This window comes from Typopeltis vanoorti, chromosome 7, assembly GCF_054136105.1.
Source record: "Typopeltis vanoorti isolate ZY-2024b chromosome 7, IOZ_Tvanoo_1.0, whole genome shotgun sequence".
Classification (NCBI taxonomy): Eukaryota; Metazoa; Arthropoda; class Arachnida; order Uropygi; family Thelyphonidae; genus Typopeltis; species Typopeltis vanoorti.
In genome coordinates, this window is record NC_143555.1 from 67,350,121 (window position 1) to 67,371,832 (window position 21,712).

General features: G+C 35.5%; 1 protein-coding gene across 2 annotated transcripts in view; it reads right to left on the reverse strand.

The window, feature by feature from the left end:
- Nucleotides 1–21,712, reverse strand: part of LOC150104744 (uncharacterized) — a 147,570-nt gene that overhangs the window by 61,218 nt on the left and 64,640 nt on the right. Inside the window, exon 1 of one of the 2 annotated variants that reach the window (XM_090395924.1) lies at nt 4,071–4,482. The exons of the other annotated variant lie outside the window; for it this stretch is intronic. Coding sequence (XP_090252050.1) covers nt 4,071–4,181 — 111 coding nt within the window. The 5' untranslated portion in view covers nt 4,182–4,482. Of the gene's footprint in view, nt 1–4,070; nt 4,483–21,712 lie in introns of those variants that run through there. 2 annotated transcript variants of the gene reach the window in all.

A 21,712-nucleotide genomic window follows, 5' to 3' on the forward strand; every position in this document is an offset into this window, starting at 1 on the left:
TCGATTATGTACTGGATTTTTTTTACACTTGTTTACTGAGAAAATGTTCTACATTCGCGGTACAGGGAGACATAATGACACCCATAATGATACTTCAATTGCGTTGAATGCTCTAGGCTGTTTGCTATATTATATGGCTTTCATTGTGTTTTTTTTAGTTTCTATTTTTATTGTTTTTGAATGGATTGACTTAACATGAATATTTCCTCGTATAAACGTACCCAAAATTATACAATACTCCGTTTTCTTGAAACTCACCCAAAATACTGTTCCATTATTTACTGTCCACTACTTTGCCTCCAAAGTAGTACTATGACTATTTTGGATTTGTGAATTCTGTTAGTGTTACAAAATGAAGATATATGTCACACGATGTATATTTATTGAAGTATATGTCATATAAAACCAAACACCCACACATTTAAACTTGAAAATTACCGGAAATAAATAAAAAACTACATTATTTTATTATTACAATAATAAAATAATGTAGTTATTAGATTATTACAATATTTTCTTCATTGAACGGATGATTTCCAGATTTCAGGATCATGTCCATAAATTGCACAACACTATTATTTATTTATTTGAAATTTCGGGCTTTTCTCTCCATTTTCTTTACCAGAAATCATCAATTAAAAAACAATAATCATTCAATGAATATAATGGAAAGGCTTGAGTTTATGACCAAGTTCATAAAGAACTCAGGTCAACCTTTTAGCTGTATTTTCTTCTAATTCTTTATAAACTTATATTTTAATAAATTGCGTTCAAGAGAGCATTGTTTCAGATGTTTAAAAATCAATTTACTAATACACAAAGTTTACGCTTGACTAATGAGTTAAATATCTATATAACCGAAGCTGAAAATTCATCACTAATTAAATTAATTTTATTATTCATTTAATAATGCACATCTAAAAAATGAAAATAAAAATGCATTTATCATCTCCATGTGTCAACTACAGTTTGTTGAAGATCTGTGGTTTGAAAACCACAGATCGCAGCAAGAGGGGGGAGGGTCAGAAATGATGTTTTTATTTCATTTAAAAATTTATCCGTTGTTTGAAATGCATTATATGGATTCTGGTTTCTCCTGGAAGTAAGGAAATTTCCGTTGTTTTTAAAATGATGTCGTACAAATTTATATAATTTTAAGTAACTGGAACATATCACAAAGTTTCAGCAAATCTTGTAGAGAGTAGTATAAATTTGGCACGGGGTACATATAGATATGCTCCGAGAGGAACAGTCGCCACTGATCAAAGACAGATTCTTTCTATACATCAATAATACTACAAAACAGAGCATTGCGAGATGCATAATTACATCATTTTCACTCTTCTGGGGTTAACTAGGAAGAAAATAGATATTCATCTTTAAAAGGTGACTTTATTTACTTCAGTTACTGGATGATTAAATTCTGCCTATAAGAAATTCATCGACAAGATAAAGGGTTCGTATTGTCAGTGAGATATCAGTTTCCAAATAGCTGATATTCATGCAGTTACTCTCATTTTATACTATTCAAGGGATATTACCGCGATGTTTTTTTTTTTTTTTTTAAATTCTGTACAATACATCAATGTCCATGTGACACCAAGGTTCAATGCAGCCATGACCTTGATAGACAAGGCCACAGAGACATGCAAGCAGGTAGAAAAACCCAAAGTAAAAGAAAGAATTCCACCTACAAAAGCGCGGAGAGAGAAAAACTTCACACAAACGAGTTCCCACCCTCTGGTTGCTTGGCAACACCAAAAGAAGGGCGTAGGCTAAGCAAAACCAATAACGGGGTAGCGACCTTCCACATGTCTCTTCATGCCATAAATAGTGTAAATAAAAACGGAACCTAAAAAGCAGATGAAGTTTACGGTGATAGCCCTAAGGATTGCATCCTTACCAACAGGCAACTTCATGCATTTCAAGATCACCTAGCTACATTTCAGTACATCGTTTTACTTGAGTACTACATAAATGATAGATAAATTCACAGCCGAGTGAACCTAATAAGAGTAGATAACCAGAGTAAAGCAGAAAGGTACTCCAGTTTATCCATCAACTTTTTTATTATTTAAGTCATATTTTTTCCAATGCATTTTACGGGTCAAGTAAGCCTAGCATTAAACCATTTTCTCGTTTGCTTAGTCTAATAAAGTATGAAAAAATGATGAGAGTCAAAAAACATAAGCACACTGTGAACAGTGAGGTCAATTTCACCAAAGTGATTTAGTGAAGTATACAAACAAACAAATAAAACACTGCATTAAGCATACTGGATGTTTTGTATCTTCAGTGAAATTATTAAAATCCTGAGTATATCACTTGCATATCTTGTACCTAAATGAAACTGGGATACGCATTACTATTTCTAGATCAATATTTTTTCTAGCATTAACACAGCTTTTTACTACGCTGACAAGGCAGAAATATCAAAGATATCCAAAATTCCAACAGGTTATTCATTTTCATTATTTTTAGCATTGAAAAAAATCACACAAAATATTTTCAGATAATGATTAAATCCCTCAAAGGGATGTTTTTATAAAGACAGCCATTATGCACAATGAAGTCAAAAACACTTTTGAATACATATATATCAACCAATATAAATATATTGGTTGTATATATATATATATATATATGATATTTGCTCTTCAACCAATATATATTGACTGAAGAGCAAATATCATTATTCGGTACAACGGTATTAATTATAAGGCTAAGGCAACGATGTTTTTTTTTTTCTTTTTTTTTTTTTCCCCGAGGAGAGGGATAATCAAACTAGTCGGTATCATTAATACTGGCAATGTTATATTTTAGTTTGACCTTACAGATGAATAAGTACTTTACAATTGCAATATGAAATGCTGGTTATTTTATATCACTCCGCTGACCAATCAGAGTTATAAAAAAAAAACCGATGACTAAGAGAATTATTTCATTCAATTATCACATTCAAAATAAATATTTCTCCAACTACCTTATCGAGTCCTTGTCAATGGCAAAACGTTTTTTTTTTTTTTTTCAGTATTTCCTCACATTTCAATGTTAACACGATCAACATATAGTATGACGTTTATCGAAGAGGTTAATCGCTCGTGCTTTTTTAAAACAACTGTTCAAGACAGTTTTCATGAATCGGAATAATGTAATCATCTCGCTTTTCCAAACATCGTTGAACGTTCAAATAGACGCATATCCACATGACACCCGCAAAATAATTCAATGAATTCGTAATGAAGTGGAAAACATTCTACTTTCTATTGCTTGTATGGCTTCTACATAAATATCAAGCAGAGTTGCTAAGTTTCCAAAAACGGTAGTGAAATCTGATTTGTTAATTTGAGACACTCCATCGAGTGATTACTTGCTTCCAAATCTGCAATGCAAAAGTGCGTTCTATTCGCACAATCGTAGATGTATATTTTAAATGCGAAGAATGTTGATAATTATAAATATTCTGTACAACTGGTGGATTATTTCAGGTACCAGTTACTCATGAAATTTTGAGAACAGGAGGGGCATGTTAATATTACGATCTCTCCAAGCAATAAACTTCGGATGGCTCCCGTGGGAGCTTTCTTTGGTACTACAAGTTTTGAGGTAGGTAGTTATGTGATTATGTTAAAATGATAACAAACACCATGACTTACAGATCACCTTGCTCTACTGCTTGTCTGAAGGAGGGGGGGGGGGTGTATCGTTAATTAATACCCTTGCGTGAATGTCCGTATCATCCGTAAGAACTGTGCGTCGTAATATAAACATGACATATATCAATTATGAGTAAATGAGATAGTGTATCTGTTATTTGATGCACCGGCGTTCTGTGTAAAGTGACAGAATGGCCGTCAATAATCCAATCGACTATGGCGGAAATATACAACTGCATTTTCTTCTAAGATTGGGTCAACAAAATCACGTGTCTAGCGATGCCTCTGAAACTTAACGAAGTGTTATATACGATCCATTACACGTAGCGTAATTAACTGCAGCCCGAATATTTGAGATGATGGATATAACTATTCACAGGCACTTATAAAGTTACCTGTCCAAGTTGCACTCACCTGAAATCTGCAACCTCTGACTTTGGAAAGTAAGGTATAGTCAGGCACTATTTGATCCTCTTCGAATACTTGATCATCTTCCGGAGTCAAACAGCAGACTCTACTATCCATCCTCCGAGGCACAGGGCCGGTAAAATGTCTTGCGTACTACTTAGATCGTACAGAAGATTCCAAAACGATGCATAAAATAAAAATCAATAAAAACAAAGCCTTTCCGACCAGTCTGACAAAACTTAACACACTAAACTACAGCGGTTCGTCTGCCGCCGGAGAACGGCGGATCACGGCGCTGCAATCGTCTTTTAGCCTCGTGTAGCACAGCGTTTTCGCGAGAAGGCATTTAGTTGGCTTTAGACGCAGCTCGCGCGCGGCCAAGTCACCGCTAGCTATTTGCCCAAAGAGTCGTTTGTCAATGAACCGAGTGTCACCAAATTGCTCGAGGGGTAGATTACGAAATTTATGCGCGCCACTCTGTTCACAAAGAGCACGAGACAGCGGCCATTCGTTATTCCTCGGTGACGCGACGATGACGCACCGATACGGAGCTCTCATTGGTCGGCCACTGACAGGACCGGTTCCTCAATGAAGAGCTCTCGAGCAATCCTCGAAAGCGCCAGGTTAGCATTCTGACGAGCAGAGGCATTTATCACAGTAAATGGTGGAACGCCGAATCGCCACAGGGGGTGCCTGCACGAAGTGGGGTCAGAGCGTTCGTTATGTTGTTCGCGAGAGATGTGCCGTCCCCGAACTCTTGCTGTTTTCATTACCGAATGCCCGAGGCTTAGCCAGGGTCCATAAATGGGCTTCCCGCCATTGCTTCTACAGCTCAAGAACTAGTACCTCCGATTCCGTTGCGTTACCTTTGTTAACTAAACTTAGTCGGTGTTAAGAAAGGCAATATTCAAAGCGGAGTCATATAAACGAGAAAGTTCAAAAACTGACGAAAAGCCAAAACTGAAAGGAGTATTTTTTTTTTTTTGACAGTTACTCCTTTTAATTTATGTTCATCGTATTACTTCCACTGAAGATTCTGAATGACCACTAAGAAAGAAAGCATTTGTTTCCATTACACGGTTTTTCTTGATAATAACAGAAAGACAAAAAAAAAAAAAAAAATGGCAGAATCGACAGGTGACTCAAAACACCTGGGTGCATAAGATCGAAATAAATATGCAAGCAAAGGCGTGAAGCTAACGTTTGTCGAGCAATGCGGACAGATACCACATTGTGCAAGGAGATTTATTTTGAGAGCCAGTTTATACAGCTTCACATATAAAAAAAAAATTAAATAAAATAAAAATAAATCAGTTGAATTTAGCATTATTTCTTTTCTTCTTCTTCTTCTTTTTTTTTTTTTTTTGACCTGTTTTCTTTTTCTTTAGTTTATGCAATGTAATCACATCGTAGATTTCTGTAGGTGTTTGTCTGCTGGAAAAGCCGTTAACTTAAGCTTTATTTATTTTGGCGCATAACAACAAGCCCAACATTCCACATATATTCAAACAGAATGTTCCTTTATAAGAAATAGGACCTACACTGTTTCAAGATGGTCGCGGACCAATCTTTTATGGCATTTTTTTTTATCCCAGAAAAGAATACGAAGGTCTAAAGCGAAGTAATAGTTAATTTATTTACTTTAGCTCACAGAACACATTACCTTGTCACTGGAAGAGTCGCTGTATACATTATGCACAGGGTGCACAATGTTCTGCATTACCTTTTAAATAATCCAACAAAACTTCGAATGAATTACAGCTATAAATAAAAATGATGCTAATTTCCCTCAAAAATTTCATTTTTATTTATAGCTGTAATTCTTAGTAATACATTTTCTTAGTCTGTTAAATCAACTTTTGTAATATATATAATGAAAACCTATATCACATAAGTACCCATTATGTGAACAGTATTTGAAGATTTGAAAAGAAATCCTATTGCGGATTAATGAAGTCTTTAGAAAAAGAAAAAAAAAACTTCATTGTACAGTAAGGGGCTTAGAATCGTTTCAGAAGTTATAAAATTAAATGTGTACGCAATATTCGGTCTTGGAGAAATCGCAGAAATTAATCAGTGGATGGGAGTAGTATTTGAAAACAGAATTACACGAACAAAATGAATACAATTAAATCAGAGGTGAAAGTCTCTGCTGATTTGCGCTTAATGGAATTAAGCCAAAGCAACTTAGACTATCAGGCAAGTGCCTGTCAAATTAGTGCGTTGGAAAATACAATTTACAATTTTTCATCCAGCTTGTGTTTGCTGGATGAAAAATATTGAAAATAGTTTAATTTCCAAAATCCCTCGCTAGGTTAAAGCAGATTATTAGACAGACGACAACGGAATTACAGAAAGTCGACGGCGTTTAGAAGAACACAACAAGAATAAAAAAGTAAAATGGGAAACAACAAGGCACGGAATCAGTTAAATTAGTGAGTATTAACGACAATCTGGTAAGCAAAGTTGATTGTAAAAAGACGGATGTTATTTGGTATGGTGACTCGCATAAAACATGTCATTGATGAACGGGTTATAACATCAAGTTTTCCCGGAGCAAAAATTAAACATATAAAGCAAACAATTGAAAAACAGAAAAGAAAAGCAATTCTGGTAGCTACTAATGACTTAACTAGCGATAAATTCAGAATAATGGAGGACATGAAAAGGTTGTTGGCAGAAGCGAGATTGAAGAGTGAGAAAGTAAAAATCGTTAGTATATTATCTAGAAACGGGGGTGATCTGAAAAGTTCTCAGTCTAACAATGAAAAAATGAATTTGTAATTTTAAAATTATTTTTATTTTTCAACATAATCTCCCTTAAGACTAATACATTTATTCCAGCGATGCCCCAGCGCCATCATCCCGTCCCTGTAGTGGTTCTCAGTAAAATCTGCAAAATACCCTTCTACAGCTGCAATCACCTCTTGATTCGAAAAAAAACGCTGACCAGCGAGGAAGAGTTTTAATTTGTGGAAGAGATAGAAGTCAAAGAGAGCCAAATCTGGGGAATAGGGTGGATATTCCAACAATTCATAGTGCAGATCCCTTAATTTTCACATTGCCAAAACACCTTTGTGGGCAGGTGCATTGTCCTGATGAAAGATGATTTTTTTCTTCTGCAAACCGAGTCTTTTCTCACGAATTTTTCGACTAGTCTGGTTAAAAGATCGGAATAATATTCCCCGGTTATTGTTTTACCCTTTTCAAGATAATTAATAAACAAAATGCCTTTAGCATCCCAGAACACCGATGCCATGACCTATCCTGCTGATGGAACCAACTTTGTCATCTTTGGCGCTGAACACCCGGCTTCTGTCACTGTTTTGACTGCTGTTTGGATTCTGGTGTGTAATGGTGAATCCAAGTCTCATCCATAGTAATAAATCGACGCACAAAATCAGTTTTATTCTTGTTAAAACGCCCCAAGCACTGTTCAGAGATTTTCATGCGAGTGCGTTTTTGATCTGCTGTGAGCAAGCGTGGAACCCATCTTGCGCAAAGTTTTTCATTACAATTCGCTGCAATTTTTCATGCAAAATATATCCTACACGTTCTTTTGATATGCCTATAGTCTCAGTAATTTCACGCACTTTGACTCGCCGGTCATCCAATACCATATCGCGCACTTGAGCAATAATTTCTGATGTTATTACACTTTTTGGACGTCCTTCACGTGGATCATCTTCAAGGCTGGTACGGCCACGTTTAAACTCGGCAGCCCATTTCTTAATTGTCGAAAACGAAGGAAAAAAGTTCCCATAAACGTTTATGAACTTCGAATGAATTTCTTTTGGCGTTAAACTTTCTTTTACAAAGAATTTTATACTCAATTTTATCCATTTCAAAAGATACAGACAACACTTTTGCTTCAGACAGTTGTATAAAACAAACTACTTGAGAGAATGACTTGCAATTTCACATGGATGGATGCTTATGACAGATGTACCAACTTAGAAAAAAAAATCTTGCCAATAGTGTTGTCAACTATGGTCGAGGCCGAGAACGTTTCAGACCACCCTCGTATGATGCAAATGGATTAAGAAGAAGGGCTATGCTAGCAAATGATTTGATGCGTAGATTGTATAGAAGGAATAGATGCGAGTTTTTGGATGTGTCGAGTGATTTTGAGGGAAGATTGGGTTTATATAAGAGGATGGCCTACACTTGAATGCGTTTCGCATCAGGAGTCTTGAAAAATTATTAATTGATATGAGTCCTAACACAGAGAATCAGGGAAACTGAATTCTGATAGAAGGAGCCGCGAGAATATGTGTGTGTAAGAGCGAATGTTAGGTAACTGCGTTAATGATGGAATTGTTATTATTATGGAAATGCTTATGAAGAGAGAACGATTCTGTGTTCGCCTGGTTCGGATCTATCAAGCATGTGTAAAGATGTCTGCACAAGCAAGGAACTAGATAAGAACAGAGATATGCAAGTTGTCTAATTGTGTAATGCAGACGGGTATACAAAAGAGCATGCAGGTAACTTATTATGTCTGTACACGAATGCTATGAGTATCAAAAACCAATGTTGCCTTGGTCAGTATGTTAGCACCTCAGATTGTAGACATTAGTGAAAACTGGCTATCAGAAGCAGACATACTAACTGCTATCGAGTGCAAAGGATACAGTATTTTAGGAAGGATATAGAGGATAGGAGAGGAGGGGAGTGCTGCTAATGATATCGGATGACTTGAATCTCCTTAGAATTGAGATCTATGACTGCAATACTAGTCAGTTTTTTATTTGGCAGTGAGTTTGAAGCCATCTGGTGTGAAGTGGAGTCTAATATGATTAAATATATAGTGGAGTGTTGTTACAGACCTGGTGGATCGGTTGCTATGATGAAAAATGCATGACCAAATAAATACGATGGGTGCGAAAAGAGTAATCATAATGGGAGACTTAAATTATCCGAACACTTATTGGATAGCTGTGACATCGCACGAGAAGAATGAAACAATTTATTGAGCTGCTGCGAGACAACTTCTTCAAACAACATATGACAGAAGGAGCATGTAGTTAGAGAGTATTACATCTGATTATAGTGTCAGATGGTGTTTCAGTTAAAGACGTAACTATTCTGCCTCTGTTTGGTGACAGTGATCACGTGCTACTCACTTGGAAAGTGGTTAAGTTTATGAATATTACACTCAAAAGAGATTACATGCTGCATTACAAAGCAGGAAATTATGACCACCTGAGGAGTATGCTGGGTTCTGCGCTATGGTATCAGTTGTTGGATGGGAAGGATATCGACAGTGTGTGGGAAATGTTTAAAAAATACTTAAATGATGCGATATCAGAATGAGTCCCTAGAGTTCGAAGAATAAATAAAGTAGGAGTGAAATGGATGTGTAATATAATTAAACAAGAGATTCGTAAGAAAAAGATGGTGTGGAAGGAATATCATCTGTATAAGGATGATGTCAGTTATGATAATTATAAGCAGCAGACCAGAAGTCACATGTTGTACGAAATGCTACGTCTGAGTTTGAAAGAAACTGTCTCTGCAAGTTAAAGAAAATCCAAAAGAATTCTATCTTATGCTGCAAGTAAAAAGAAAGAATGAATTTGAAAGAATAACTCTACTGAATGCATATGGTATGCGAGTGACTGAGCAGAAGTGATTGTTCAACTAATAAGTAGCCATTTGCTAAAAGCTATTAACCTGGTATATTCAATGTTGGTGCAACATTGAAATCACCGCTACTTTCACTGCATGAGGAAATAATGTGTATGAGGACGAGGTATTAGAGCTGTTGCACCAACTGAATAAAAATTCTGTAATAGGAACTGATGGGATATCAACACGGATGCTAAAAGATTATTTAGCTGAACTTGCTATTCCTTGGACAAGGTTTAATTTAAGTCTCAGAACATTCCGAAAAAATGGAAAGAATGTATGGTAATTCCATTGCATAAGGGTGGTACAAAGACCGATGTATCCAAATATCGACCAATCAGCATCTCAGGAGTAGTGGCGAAGCTTTTGGAAAAGTTGCTTAGGGCTCGCATTCAAATATGGGTGTTGACAGAGAATCTCTGCTTTGCAACGAAAAGCATGGGTTTACTAAGGGAAGGTCATGTTTTAGCAACTTGCTTACATTCTATAATAATTTTACGATTGAGTTAGAGAAGTGGAATGGATACACCATGATACTTTTGGATTTTGCTAAAGCTTTTGACAGATATAGCATGGAAAACTGTTACATAAAATGGAGAATATGGGATTGAATTGGCATGGATAATAGGATGGCTGAGACTGACAGATATCAAAAAGTCGTATATGGGGGTGTGAATTTGCAAGATTCAAGGTAAATCAGTGGTGTGCTAAAAGGATAAGTCCTTGGTTAACTGTTATTCAATCTGTACATTAATGACATTAGAAAGCATTAATCATGTTAGACTCCACTTCACACCAGATGACTTCAAACTCACTGCCAAATAAAAAACTGACTATTATTGCAGTCATAGATCTTAACTCTTCAAGTCATCCGATATCGTTAGCAGCACGCCCCACTTCTCCTATCCTCTATATCCTTCCTAAAATACTGTATCCTTTGCATCCGATAGTAGTTAGTATGTCTGCTTCTGATAGCCAGTTCTCTCTGCCTACAGTTATTTGTTGATGATTCAAAGATAGGTAAGGTAATAAGGAGTGCTGCTGATATGCAATACTTGCAGAATGAGTTGAATAGGCAGGATTGTGGACATGTGAAAATAGCTATCAGTTCAATGTTAATAAATGTAAAGGTTATGCACTTTGGGGTGATTAGATATCCAATGGCGTATTATATTGGTAGGATTATGCTAGAAGAAACTGATCAGGCTAGGTATCTTGGAGTTTTAGTAGACATGAAGTTGAAGTTCAAGGGTCATATAGCAAAAATTGCAAATACAACTCAAAAGATAATTGCAATGCTGAAACGAACCTTGACATGTAAAGATAAGGAAATCATTTTGCCTCTTTACAAGGCTTTGATAAGACCTCACTTGGACTATTGCGCGCAGGTCTAGCCTCCTGGTTTCCGTGGTGATTCTGATACAGTGGAGAGAGAGCAAAGGAATGACCTCCCTCGATCGATGAGTTCCTGATCCCCCCTGGAGGTCTCTCTTAATAATAAGATGAAATATTTTTTCTTACGACGATATACAAAGACAGTGTACCCCTTCTTGTAATATTTTTATCGAAAGACGGATTACTTAATTTTAATATATACATATCGACCTACCTAGCTAACTTCGTCGTTCCCCTTGGCACACACTGACGAGATCCATATTTTCCGGTTTCCCCTGTCTTTAGCAATCATTTCTTCTTCTCTCCAACCAGCCATCTCTTTTTCTATGCTCCGTTATCAAAGATAACAGAGCAAAGAAACTAAGAAACTAAACTAAGTTGAGTTAGTTTAGGTTTTAAATAGAGTTAGTTAGCTTCTCAAGTTACTTTCTAAAGTTTAGACCTTTTCCTTCCGGAATCCATGTAAAAGCTACTCTTGGAATTTCTCCAGTGTCATTTGGCAGTACACGGCCTCTCCATTTCTCTCTGCGTCTTTGTTTATTTTATTTTATTTTACTGGCAATACTTTTCTAGAACACTGTTGTCTGTTTATATTTAAGGCGTCCCAGAAGTTCTTGTGAAGTTTTAAATTTTAATAACTTAAGATGCACAAATGTTACAAACTTACAGTAAACACTACTCAAAGCATAACGGCAGGGTTGTACCAATTTTGTTGAAAGATGGTGTTATTTGAAAGATTGAACTGCTCTGGTTTTAAGGAATGAAGAATGTCTGTAGCATTCAAGGATCGCAAGGTAAGATTCACCACTGACTGTTGACTTATCAAAAAAAAGAAATGATCGAATATGCAAGACTCCCTTAGGGCACACCATAAAAAAATAATAATAATAAATTATTAGTCTGAATTCACAAAACTAATTAATAAAAAATTTCAACAATTAAGCTTTCGAATGGTGTTTACTGTAAGTTTGTAAATAAGTTATGAAAGTTTAAAACTGCACATTGGGACACCCTGTATATAACTGATTATTGGTTATACGCTGTGTCCAATATATTTTTAAAATTTTACACCTACATTTTGAAATTTTAATTTTTCTTTCCTGTTTCTTTGTGATCTCTGATCCACATAACAATAATATACTGCAATGTGAAACGTGATTTTTGTACACAGACTTCTTAAAACTGCCTATTTTTTCATCGAAGCGGAACATCCAAGCAAAGTCATTAAAAAATGAAAGCATGGCAATGGGGAAAAAAAAATTATACGATCAGACATTACAAGACGGAATCTTAAGAGAAAGGTTGTTGAATCAGCCGATTCTTTCGACTCCGAGTTCAGGAAGTTTACAGCTTTAGAGGTTAATGCCAAGGCATTACATATATAGAACATGACATACATATGCAAGATATAGGTGGCTTAATTGAATGACCAATGGAAGTATTAACATGATAATGCATCATGTACTACTGCAATCAATGAGCTCTCTCTCTCTCTTCTGTTCGGTACTTACTCCTGATAACTGTTTATCTCTTACAAGTTTTCAATCGTCCCAGCAATAGAATACTGATGACATGTTTCTGGAAATGCCCCGAAACTCTTTAAAATCCTAGATACTGTTCAACGCAATATAACGCCTCTCTTACGGATTCCTCTTTCCTAGCATACAGACGCTCAATTTCTGCAGTGTGACTTTTCTACTGTTACTTTCAGGACAATCTTCATCCGCGCTTACAACTGTATTTGCACTATCATCTAAGAAACCCACGTGGAAATTAGTTATCAGTAATTTACAGCCAAGCTTATGATCCACCGCTATATCTAATAATTTTATTCATTTATCCCTTCTGTCGCCATCTTTTAGACTGGATTACCACATCTTTATTTCGCATCAACTATAGTCTAAAAACAAGTAAGGAAAACAAATAAATTTATCCTCCCTTCCTAATCCATATTTACTCGCGATGCCAATGTACTATAAATCCTGAATTTTTCGAGAGTAAGACTGTTATTATAAAATAAAAAAGGTTTTCTGTGACATGTTTCAGGAAATGTAAGTGTAAACGCCAGCACCAATATCCAATATGAGCGCCTTGGAAGGAATAAGCACAACTGCAAACGAGACCAACACGTCCAACCTTACTAAACTTCACTCGATGCTGTCATTATGGATAAATATGCCAAAATGTCCTTCTCTGTTTATTTTATTTTACCATATTTTATTTTTGCAACACAGTGTGCATATGCCACATAATATTACAAGATAACAGACACCCGAAGAAGTCATGTCATCAGTTTCGCGGTACGTAGTAGATAATCAACATTGATCAACAGCATCTAAGTAGGTGGAGGGCTGAGTATTAAACAGTGAAGGTGATAATGGTGATTTAATGAATACGGTTGAATTGAATTTGTTTTCTGTCCTAGATTTTGGATTTAATGAATACTTCATCATAATTTACAAGACCTATTATAAAAACGGAATAATTCGAAATTAACTGCTTGGAATACAATAAATGTTTTTATACATATTCTAAATCTTCGAGATTTTTAATATTTCACAGCATTTCATTATTCCAGTGTAAATATCCTTAGGCTCTTCCGTGAAATTGATTTCTTTCACTGATTGATGCAAAAAGCAGGAACTCTTTCCACGTTCTGATTACCACGACTTTTCGTGGTAATCAGAACTAATTAACAATGTTTCTGCAAAATACCAAGCAAGGTTTGTTAAATAATAACAGAAGGGTTGTAGTTACTTAATATTAACATGACACAACCAAGGCTATAAGCCACATGTATTATGTTAATCAACTGCGTTTGTTCTAAGGACAGTTTGTCTATTTTGTAGAGAAAGGGAAAAGAGCGCTCTACTAACTCACTTTCATTTGAAAAGCCGGAAAAGCCGTTGTTGAAAAATCTGGACATGAATTATAAATAAACATTAGAAATGATATGATATTTATGAATTGTTTTTCCACTAGAGCGCTTTTTAATTAAAATATCTATCGCATTACAAAATTCATCACATTATACTGATGCCAAAGATATCGAAGCTTTGCTGGCTAAGTTATTGAACTGTATTATTTGATGCAGTTTGCATTGAATATCAATATTCAAAGAAAGTTGAATACCGAATATCAATAATATTCACGAAGATCAATAACTTGTTACGTAAGAAATCCGGCATACTTTTCCTATCGTTCACGTAATGCTGTAGAGTAGAAGCATTAATTGTTTCCACTGTGCCCTTCATAGACTCCGTTCTGATGGTTGGGGTTGGGGGGGGAGGGATATACGTGCTTGAATTGGAAGTCCATGGACCACAGCAAGATCTTTTTATAGGTTGAAAAAGTTAATTAGGAAAGGAAAGGAGGAAAAATAAAGACTGACTTTATCAGACAGATTGGTGATCTCATAAACCAGTTTCCATTAGGGGAAAATAAATTAAAATTAACAGGACTCATGTTGTCATTATTATTTCAGATTCTGAAAACAATGTCAAGATTTCATCTCGTTTGATTTTTACAACTGCAATATCGTAGGCAGACATTTTTTTTTTTTTTTTTTTTTTTTTTTTTTTTAAACTGCTGTCATGTTACAGGTATACTCCATATACAAAAGCCTCCGTAGTTCTGTCAGTATGGACGAAGCTCTTTGGTTGGAAAGACCTGGGTTCGAATCTTATCTAAGACACGAAGAACTTTTATCAGGCTTTTCAACTGAAGGAGAGTTAGCTGGTCCTCATATGGAGGAGGAAGAGGCTTTTTGTCCCGCAACCAAGTAAACCTGCCAACAGAACATACGCAATTTAAAAGACAAAAATACATTACAACCAAGAGTAATATATTAGTTTCATAAGATAGTGCAGAATGCCCATGTGGGCATCCTGGCTGTTGTATTATTGCACGCTGATAACTAATCCATATACATGGGGTATACTTTAACATGATAGCATACCGGAATCGTCGGAATACCCATGCATGTGAATGCATGGGTATTCCGACGATTAATAGCCGCATTGATTTTTCCTTACGCTTATAGGATATTGATAGATAAAAAAAAAAAAAAAACCTACAGACTGTGAGTTCGAATTCCACTGCTGTATGGATATTTGTGAATATCTTCGGGTGGTAGATGATTTTCATTGCTCTAGTGTCCGCGCGGTTAGCCTAGTGTCTTTGCGCTTCGCAACCATATGCCTGGGAAAGGAGTGTCCTAGGTTCGATTCCCGTCGCCAAGTGAGGAGCTTCAGGATCTTCCTCAGCCATAGCCAAGTTAACCGGTCTTGGGCGTGGACAGCAGGGTTTTTTCCCTAGTTTATCCTGGGGTTTTTCATCCCGCAAGCAGACAAACCGGCCCCGTGAACACACGGATCTACAGCCATAAATACTTAACCCCCCTCTGAGGGGCTCAACTCGCCCCAATAGGGACGGGGGACAAAAGGGAGGAAACTCCATATGAATAAATAAATAAATTGCTGTAGTGTGAGACCACACTACCCTGCTTACTGAAGCCAGAAGAGACTAGAATATCACTCTCTAGATTTAGAGAGGGATATTCCAGGATAATCTAACCCTTGGGCTACCATGTTACTAAACATGCCATAGGTAACTTTCCTGAGCGGAACTGACATAATACAAATAAAAAGTAAATAATATACAAGCATCATCAGGATGATTATGTTTGTATTATTTTTTTTTGAAATATTGGCCTATGCCAATGCTTACATGACATACGGATTAGCTCTGAAAAAATTTCTTTAGATTTAAGTAGGTGTGACATTAAAGATGTTGAGAGATGATGCTTATCTACATGTTTTTTTTTTTTTTCGATTATTCTCCGCTGCTGGAACGCATGCGTGGTTCAGGGAAAAAAAACGAGCGAAATAAACTTTATCGGGAGATATCTTTCTAAATCACTAATCCGAAATGCGATTCGGCATTAATTTTTAAATACAAAAGTACTAGCAGAAATATTAGTGTTAGCAGACCAGTACAATAATTATAATTAATTGAATGCTACACAACATTATGATATGATTATTTATCGTAATATTAACATTTTGGAATGTGAATTTACATTGCATATCACTAGGATGATTTAGATATATCCAAAGTTAAACAATTGCTTCAATTTAGTCGTAAAATTAATTTTGTGACTTTAGAGGAACTTGCAATTGATGCTTTCCTGGAAGTATTAGTTCTGATGATAATATCACAATATGAAGCAGACTATTTTAGTATTCCTCTCCCCACCCACAAAAAAAAAAAAAAATCGATCAGATCCTCTTCTTTTGGAAAACGGGGTGAGGATATGATCGAACACCAGAGTTTTTGTTTGAAATCAAGGATGTATAGATTTAACGCTAATTGCCCAGACAGTAAATATTCCATTGATATTAAAGATTTTATTTACTCATGATGGTCGAAAATACAATAAGTAAAAATGTATCTTAGTATTTCTTTGCAACTGTTTTATTAAATTTCAATCTTACCAGAAGTGGGTTAGGAATAAATGGAATTTCATAAAACGCATAAGCACTAAAGCACAGGTTTGTCACCATACACCTGATGAATAGTGGCATATGAACATGAAGACTGAGAAAGAGTGCAAATATACTTAGTAAGAGGGGAGGTGAGAGCAAGATAAAGAATTGATGCTAAAAAAATATATCCATCAAGATGGGTGGAACATTAAACGTCAACCAAGTTTCGTTCAACCTAGTACTAGTATAAAATGGAAATAAAAGTCAGCTGAGTTATTTATGGAGATACACACTAAAGAATACCAATTAAAACTATGTAAATGTGCAATGATCACAATATGCACTGTGATATTATTAGTGTTACATGCTTAAAAGACAAGAGTCGGAACATAAAATTAACGATACTTCAATGCTTGAACGATTGGATCATCACACCTGTGCCTATTTTCTCTATTTGTATATTTATTTCACACTTATCGTAAGAAATAATTCCAAATCAGGTGTATATTTTAATAATTTAGCCATTTAAATTCTATGGAACACAACCATCAATAAATAGAATATAAATATGAAACTACAGATAAAATAGTAGAGTACTTGTACTGTCTTTGTAAAGACAAAGTGTAGGTGAGCGATAGCTAATCTAAGTATTTCTAGGAGATACTTTGCTCTCATTCAGATGCTGGGAACTAAATTGAGGATTAAAATTTCAAAATAGCAAAACAGGACCATTGGGAAGGAAGATTAAAAGAGTTCAAAGTACTTTAAATTCATAAGGAAGATTATTTATATCAGAAAGTTCTTCTTATAATATATATATAAACTAATTATTAACAAAAAATAATGATCTCTGAATAAAAAAAAAAAAAAAAAGGTGGGATTTACATCAAGAGCAGTACCTGGCCCAGAGACAGTCTTCCCTTGACCATCGCAGCCTGCACATTATAACACAATAAGGAAAATTTTACTATATGGATTATTAGCATATAATGATCCTCCTTTAAATTTGTGATGGACTAGGACATAACGCTTTGAATTCTTTAAAAAACAAAATGGAATTTTGTTTTTCAAAATGATAATGACGAGAAACATTTTTTCTTCATTTCCACTGATTTTTTTCAATGGGCTGTAACCGTAATAAAGGGTATGCGCAATAATGAATCAACATAAAGAAATCCTTTAATTTTTTTGAACCTAATAATAACATTCAGAGACCAAACGAAAGAAAACACACCAAATCGACAGAAAAAAATACTCTTTTTTTTTTCAGATATCCTCGGAACCAATTAAAACTTGCTCCTTTAACAGGAGTATAAAATACTGAAAACTTTCTCTTCAACAGTGAGTGTTCATGCGGTTTGACTGATGTAGAACTACGAGGGTCATTACTCAAACGCCATTATCTGTTCCCCAGTGCAGATAAGCGTCTTGCCTATTCCCAGAAGTGGGTGTACGGAGGGAATGTTGTAGAATATTAATTTAGTTAAGAATTCTCATGAACTTGCCATCATGCAAATATCGTAAAAGTACTGAGGAGATTCATCGTAATAACGTACGTTGTCCGTGACTGATAGTAGGAGCAACTTTTGTGCCCTACTCTTCCTTTTAACTCACGTTTCACAGCTGTAATTGTACTGCAATCGAGAAATTATTTCTGCTACATTTATTTAATAAAGAGAGGCTAAATGGGCTGAAGTTTTCGTTCTATCAATATCAACAATGCCATTATAAACGGAAACTGAATTCAATTTATGCAATAACAACAACCTTATTCTCCGCATTTAAGTACCATTACTTTCTGATATAGTTGTGCTTAAAAGCAAGAATATACTTATTTTGCTTAAATAGTTCTCGATGCGAGAATTGCCAATTCATTCTCAAAGTATATGTAAGATGAAATTAGTAAAAAAAGTAAAACCACAGAGATTACGTGGTGAAGACAAAATGAATGTTGCAAGTTAATATTATCCTCCAAGAGAATGTTAATCCTTGTAAAGGCTTAATGCAGGTAGCTTCAAGGATCAGTAGAGAAACAAGGCAAGCTCACCCACGACCTCTTCTGAATCATGAGTAAATAGGCGTGAATATCTATAATGTTTGTGGCCGCTCGAAGGTTATACAGGGATGTACTTTCTCTCTATCTTTAAGTCATGCAAAGTCACGTTTTTCTATTCAGTCCCCGAACTCTCAGTGTGGCTCGCGTCTCTGTAATTTAATTGTAACTCCACAAAGAGGCAACACTTGGTGATAACCCTTACTGACCTACAGACGAATTTAATACGATCCCGTGAGGACACATGGTCAGGGGTACTAAACATCACACATGAAACACAAAGCGAATGTTTTTATGGTTCTTTGTGATCGCCTTTAGAAGACATTTGTGTTGTCTATCAGATCACGACAGGTTCCGCATTAGAATGGCCTACTTAGTGCACTCTGACAATTTTCAGCTTCTCCAACTGCACATCTCTTTGGCCTTTGATCTCTACACGTGTGGAGGACAAGTCGCTAAAGAATGTGTTCCTAATGCAGGATGTGTTAATTCTCAGTAGATCAAATCATTCCGTCTCAAATACCCACGATTAGTAACAGCGTCGAGAATGAAGTGCCCTCTAGTGCAGGTTTTTGTAAACTTTCTATTTCAAAGGAAAAACTGAACGAACAAATTTGAAGAATATCTAATTTGGAGCTGTTTGATACTAGAACAGACCAAATGTTGCCTCAAGTCACAAATCCTTATAAGTCAAATTCTAGTATCAGGAAGGAAAGTTAGTGGCATCCGCAACTTAAAAATAGGTGCCGTTGTTTTTATATCCATTCAGTTCTCGTTCGTCCAAGACGAGTTGCATCCCCCTAATTAGTGATTTTAGTCAATTAATGCAGCCAGCTTGTCATTTCTCTGCTACATCCCCCCAAGGGCAAGTATTTTTGTCTGCAGATCTGCGTGTTCACGAGACCTGTCTGCTTGTTTTGAGAGATGAAAAACTGGAGTTTCCATGAGAAAAAATCCTCTACCACCGTATGAGACCGAATAACTCACCATTTGATTGAAAACAAAGTTTCTCACATCACAGACGTAATCAAAGCGGTTATTTACTCGCCAAAATGTACGAACTGCTTTTTTAAATAATAATACTAATTTTTTGTGACTTGCGAAATTCCATACTTACGTATAAAGGCTGATTTAAAAAATAAGAAAGAAGGAATCTGTAAATGTTTTTATTTCTTTTTTTTTCTTTTTTACGACCGGAAGCTGAAGTCCATGAAGAGTACTAGCGATTTTACTAGCGATTTGCTGAAACCGCTAAGCTCTCGCAGGATTTCACATTATAATTACGCACTATTCCTAGTAACTTGAAATCGATCATGCACTGCAAATTGTGAAGATCTGCAGAATCTGTCCACTGTGAGTAATAAGAACAAATTATTGTTGATGATACAAGAATAATGATTATTTGTGTGTGAAAATAATGAGAATGCTGCTTTCTTTAAATATTTGTATTCTACTTGAAATTCAGTATTAATATATTACAGATTTTTGTTCAGAATCAAGCTGAAACTTCGATTTATATTTAAGTATTTTTTGACTCTATTACGTCAGCGATGAGATATTTTAGGAGAGAGAATATGTTCGAAGCCTTCCGAGAAGTAGCTTATTTTTGATAACGAAGAAAACATCCGGTAGGATGTGAAAAAGTAAAAGTTTGAGTTCGCTTATCGCTACTGGGGAAGAAATATCCTGTTATCTTACTAGCCACGTATTCATCGATTACAGCTGTGTCACTCATGGAAGTAAATAATGATGGAGAGAAAACTTAATCGCCAGATCACCTTCGGTTTCACGATGGCAACACGAAAAATATAGGAGAAAAATATAGGAAAAAAATACACTCAACCTAAAATCTTGTTTTAGAACAGTATGATTAAGAGAGAAATTAGGAAATGAAGTATACTCTAGTTAACAAAAATCTCTTATTTTAACTTTGATATAAAAATATGCCAGAATAATTGTTCCTGTCACCAGAAACATCTCGAAAATAGACTGAGATATTTACTTCCATCTGAGTCAACCAACAGTTGTTTCTTCTCTGTGTGAGACCTTCTGGTCGATGATGGATTAATTCTGTGAACAAGGAAAGACCGTGTACGATAATTTTATCACTTCGTTTAGAACATTTCTGCGAGAGTTGTATCACGTATTTACTAATTAATTTAATTCGTTATTTTTTGAATGAAAGAATAGCTTTCGAGAAGCATGAATTTTACTTAAAGTTACTCCATCTTGCTGTTTATCAGGCAAGGATAATAACAAAATTTGAATAGAAATAATTAGCGAAATTTCAGCTCATCGTTATCACAAACTTTAACGAAGTGCGGTCAAAAACAAGTTCATGATCATGTTCAAATATTAAGTTTGTTTTTTTAATAGCAATTCCAAACACTAAAGGTTGGAAACATATATTGCATGCTAGTACCATGAGAAGGCCAGAAAACTTTGCTATCAGGATCAAACATGGTACGCTTTCAAGTTACTTCAGACGTCCAAAAAACTAAGTTAGTGGTCTCTCACCGTACAATAATAATCATAAACTACCTAAAGACTTTCACAAACATCCATATCATTGCGCAACTCGAGAAGAAAGTTCAACTAGAGTACATAGTTCATAGTTAAACAAAGAGAACAAATGAAGGAAAAAATACGTTGTATAAGACTATAAAACTGTTAAACGAACCAAGGATTTTTTGAAACAAATAGAAGCCTTACTTTAAAAAAAAATCCTATGAAAGTTTGTTCACATAGTATAAACATCCATGTTTTAGGCAGGATGCAAACGAGTAGCCTTTGTAGTAAATTCGTGGGCACCTCAATCAGCTTTTGCTAACTGAGATACCTACGCAGGATGACTGGAAATGCAGTCCACTTTCAGAGGTACAACTTTCGATTTCCATGATGGTAAGTTAAAAAGCAAATTTGAAGTCTAACTAAAGTTGCTCCCGGAGAGGACAGTAAGGATCACACTATTCAAGAAGAAGGACTTCAAATATCGTAAAGGACAAGCAGAATCTTCTAGGCCATTTTAAGGTCTAGAAGATTCCTTTTGCGAATCAGCTGGTCTCAGATATGATGCTATTTTT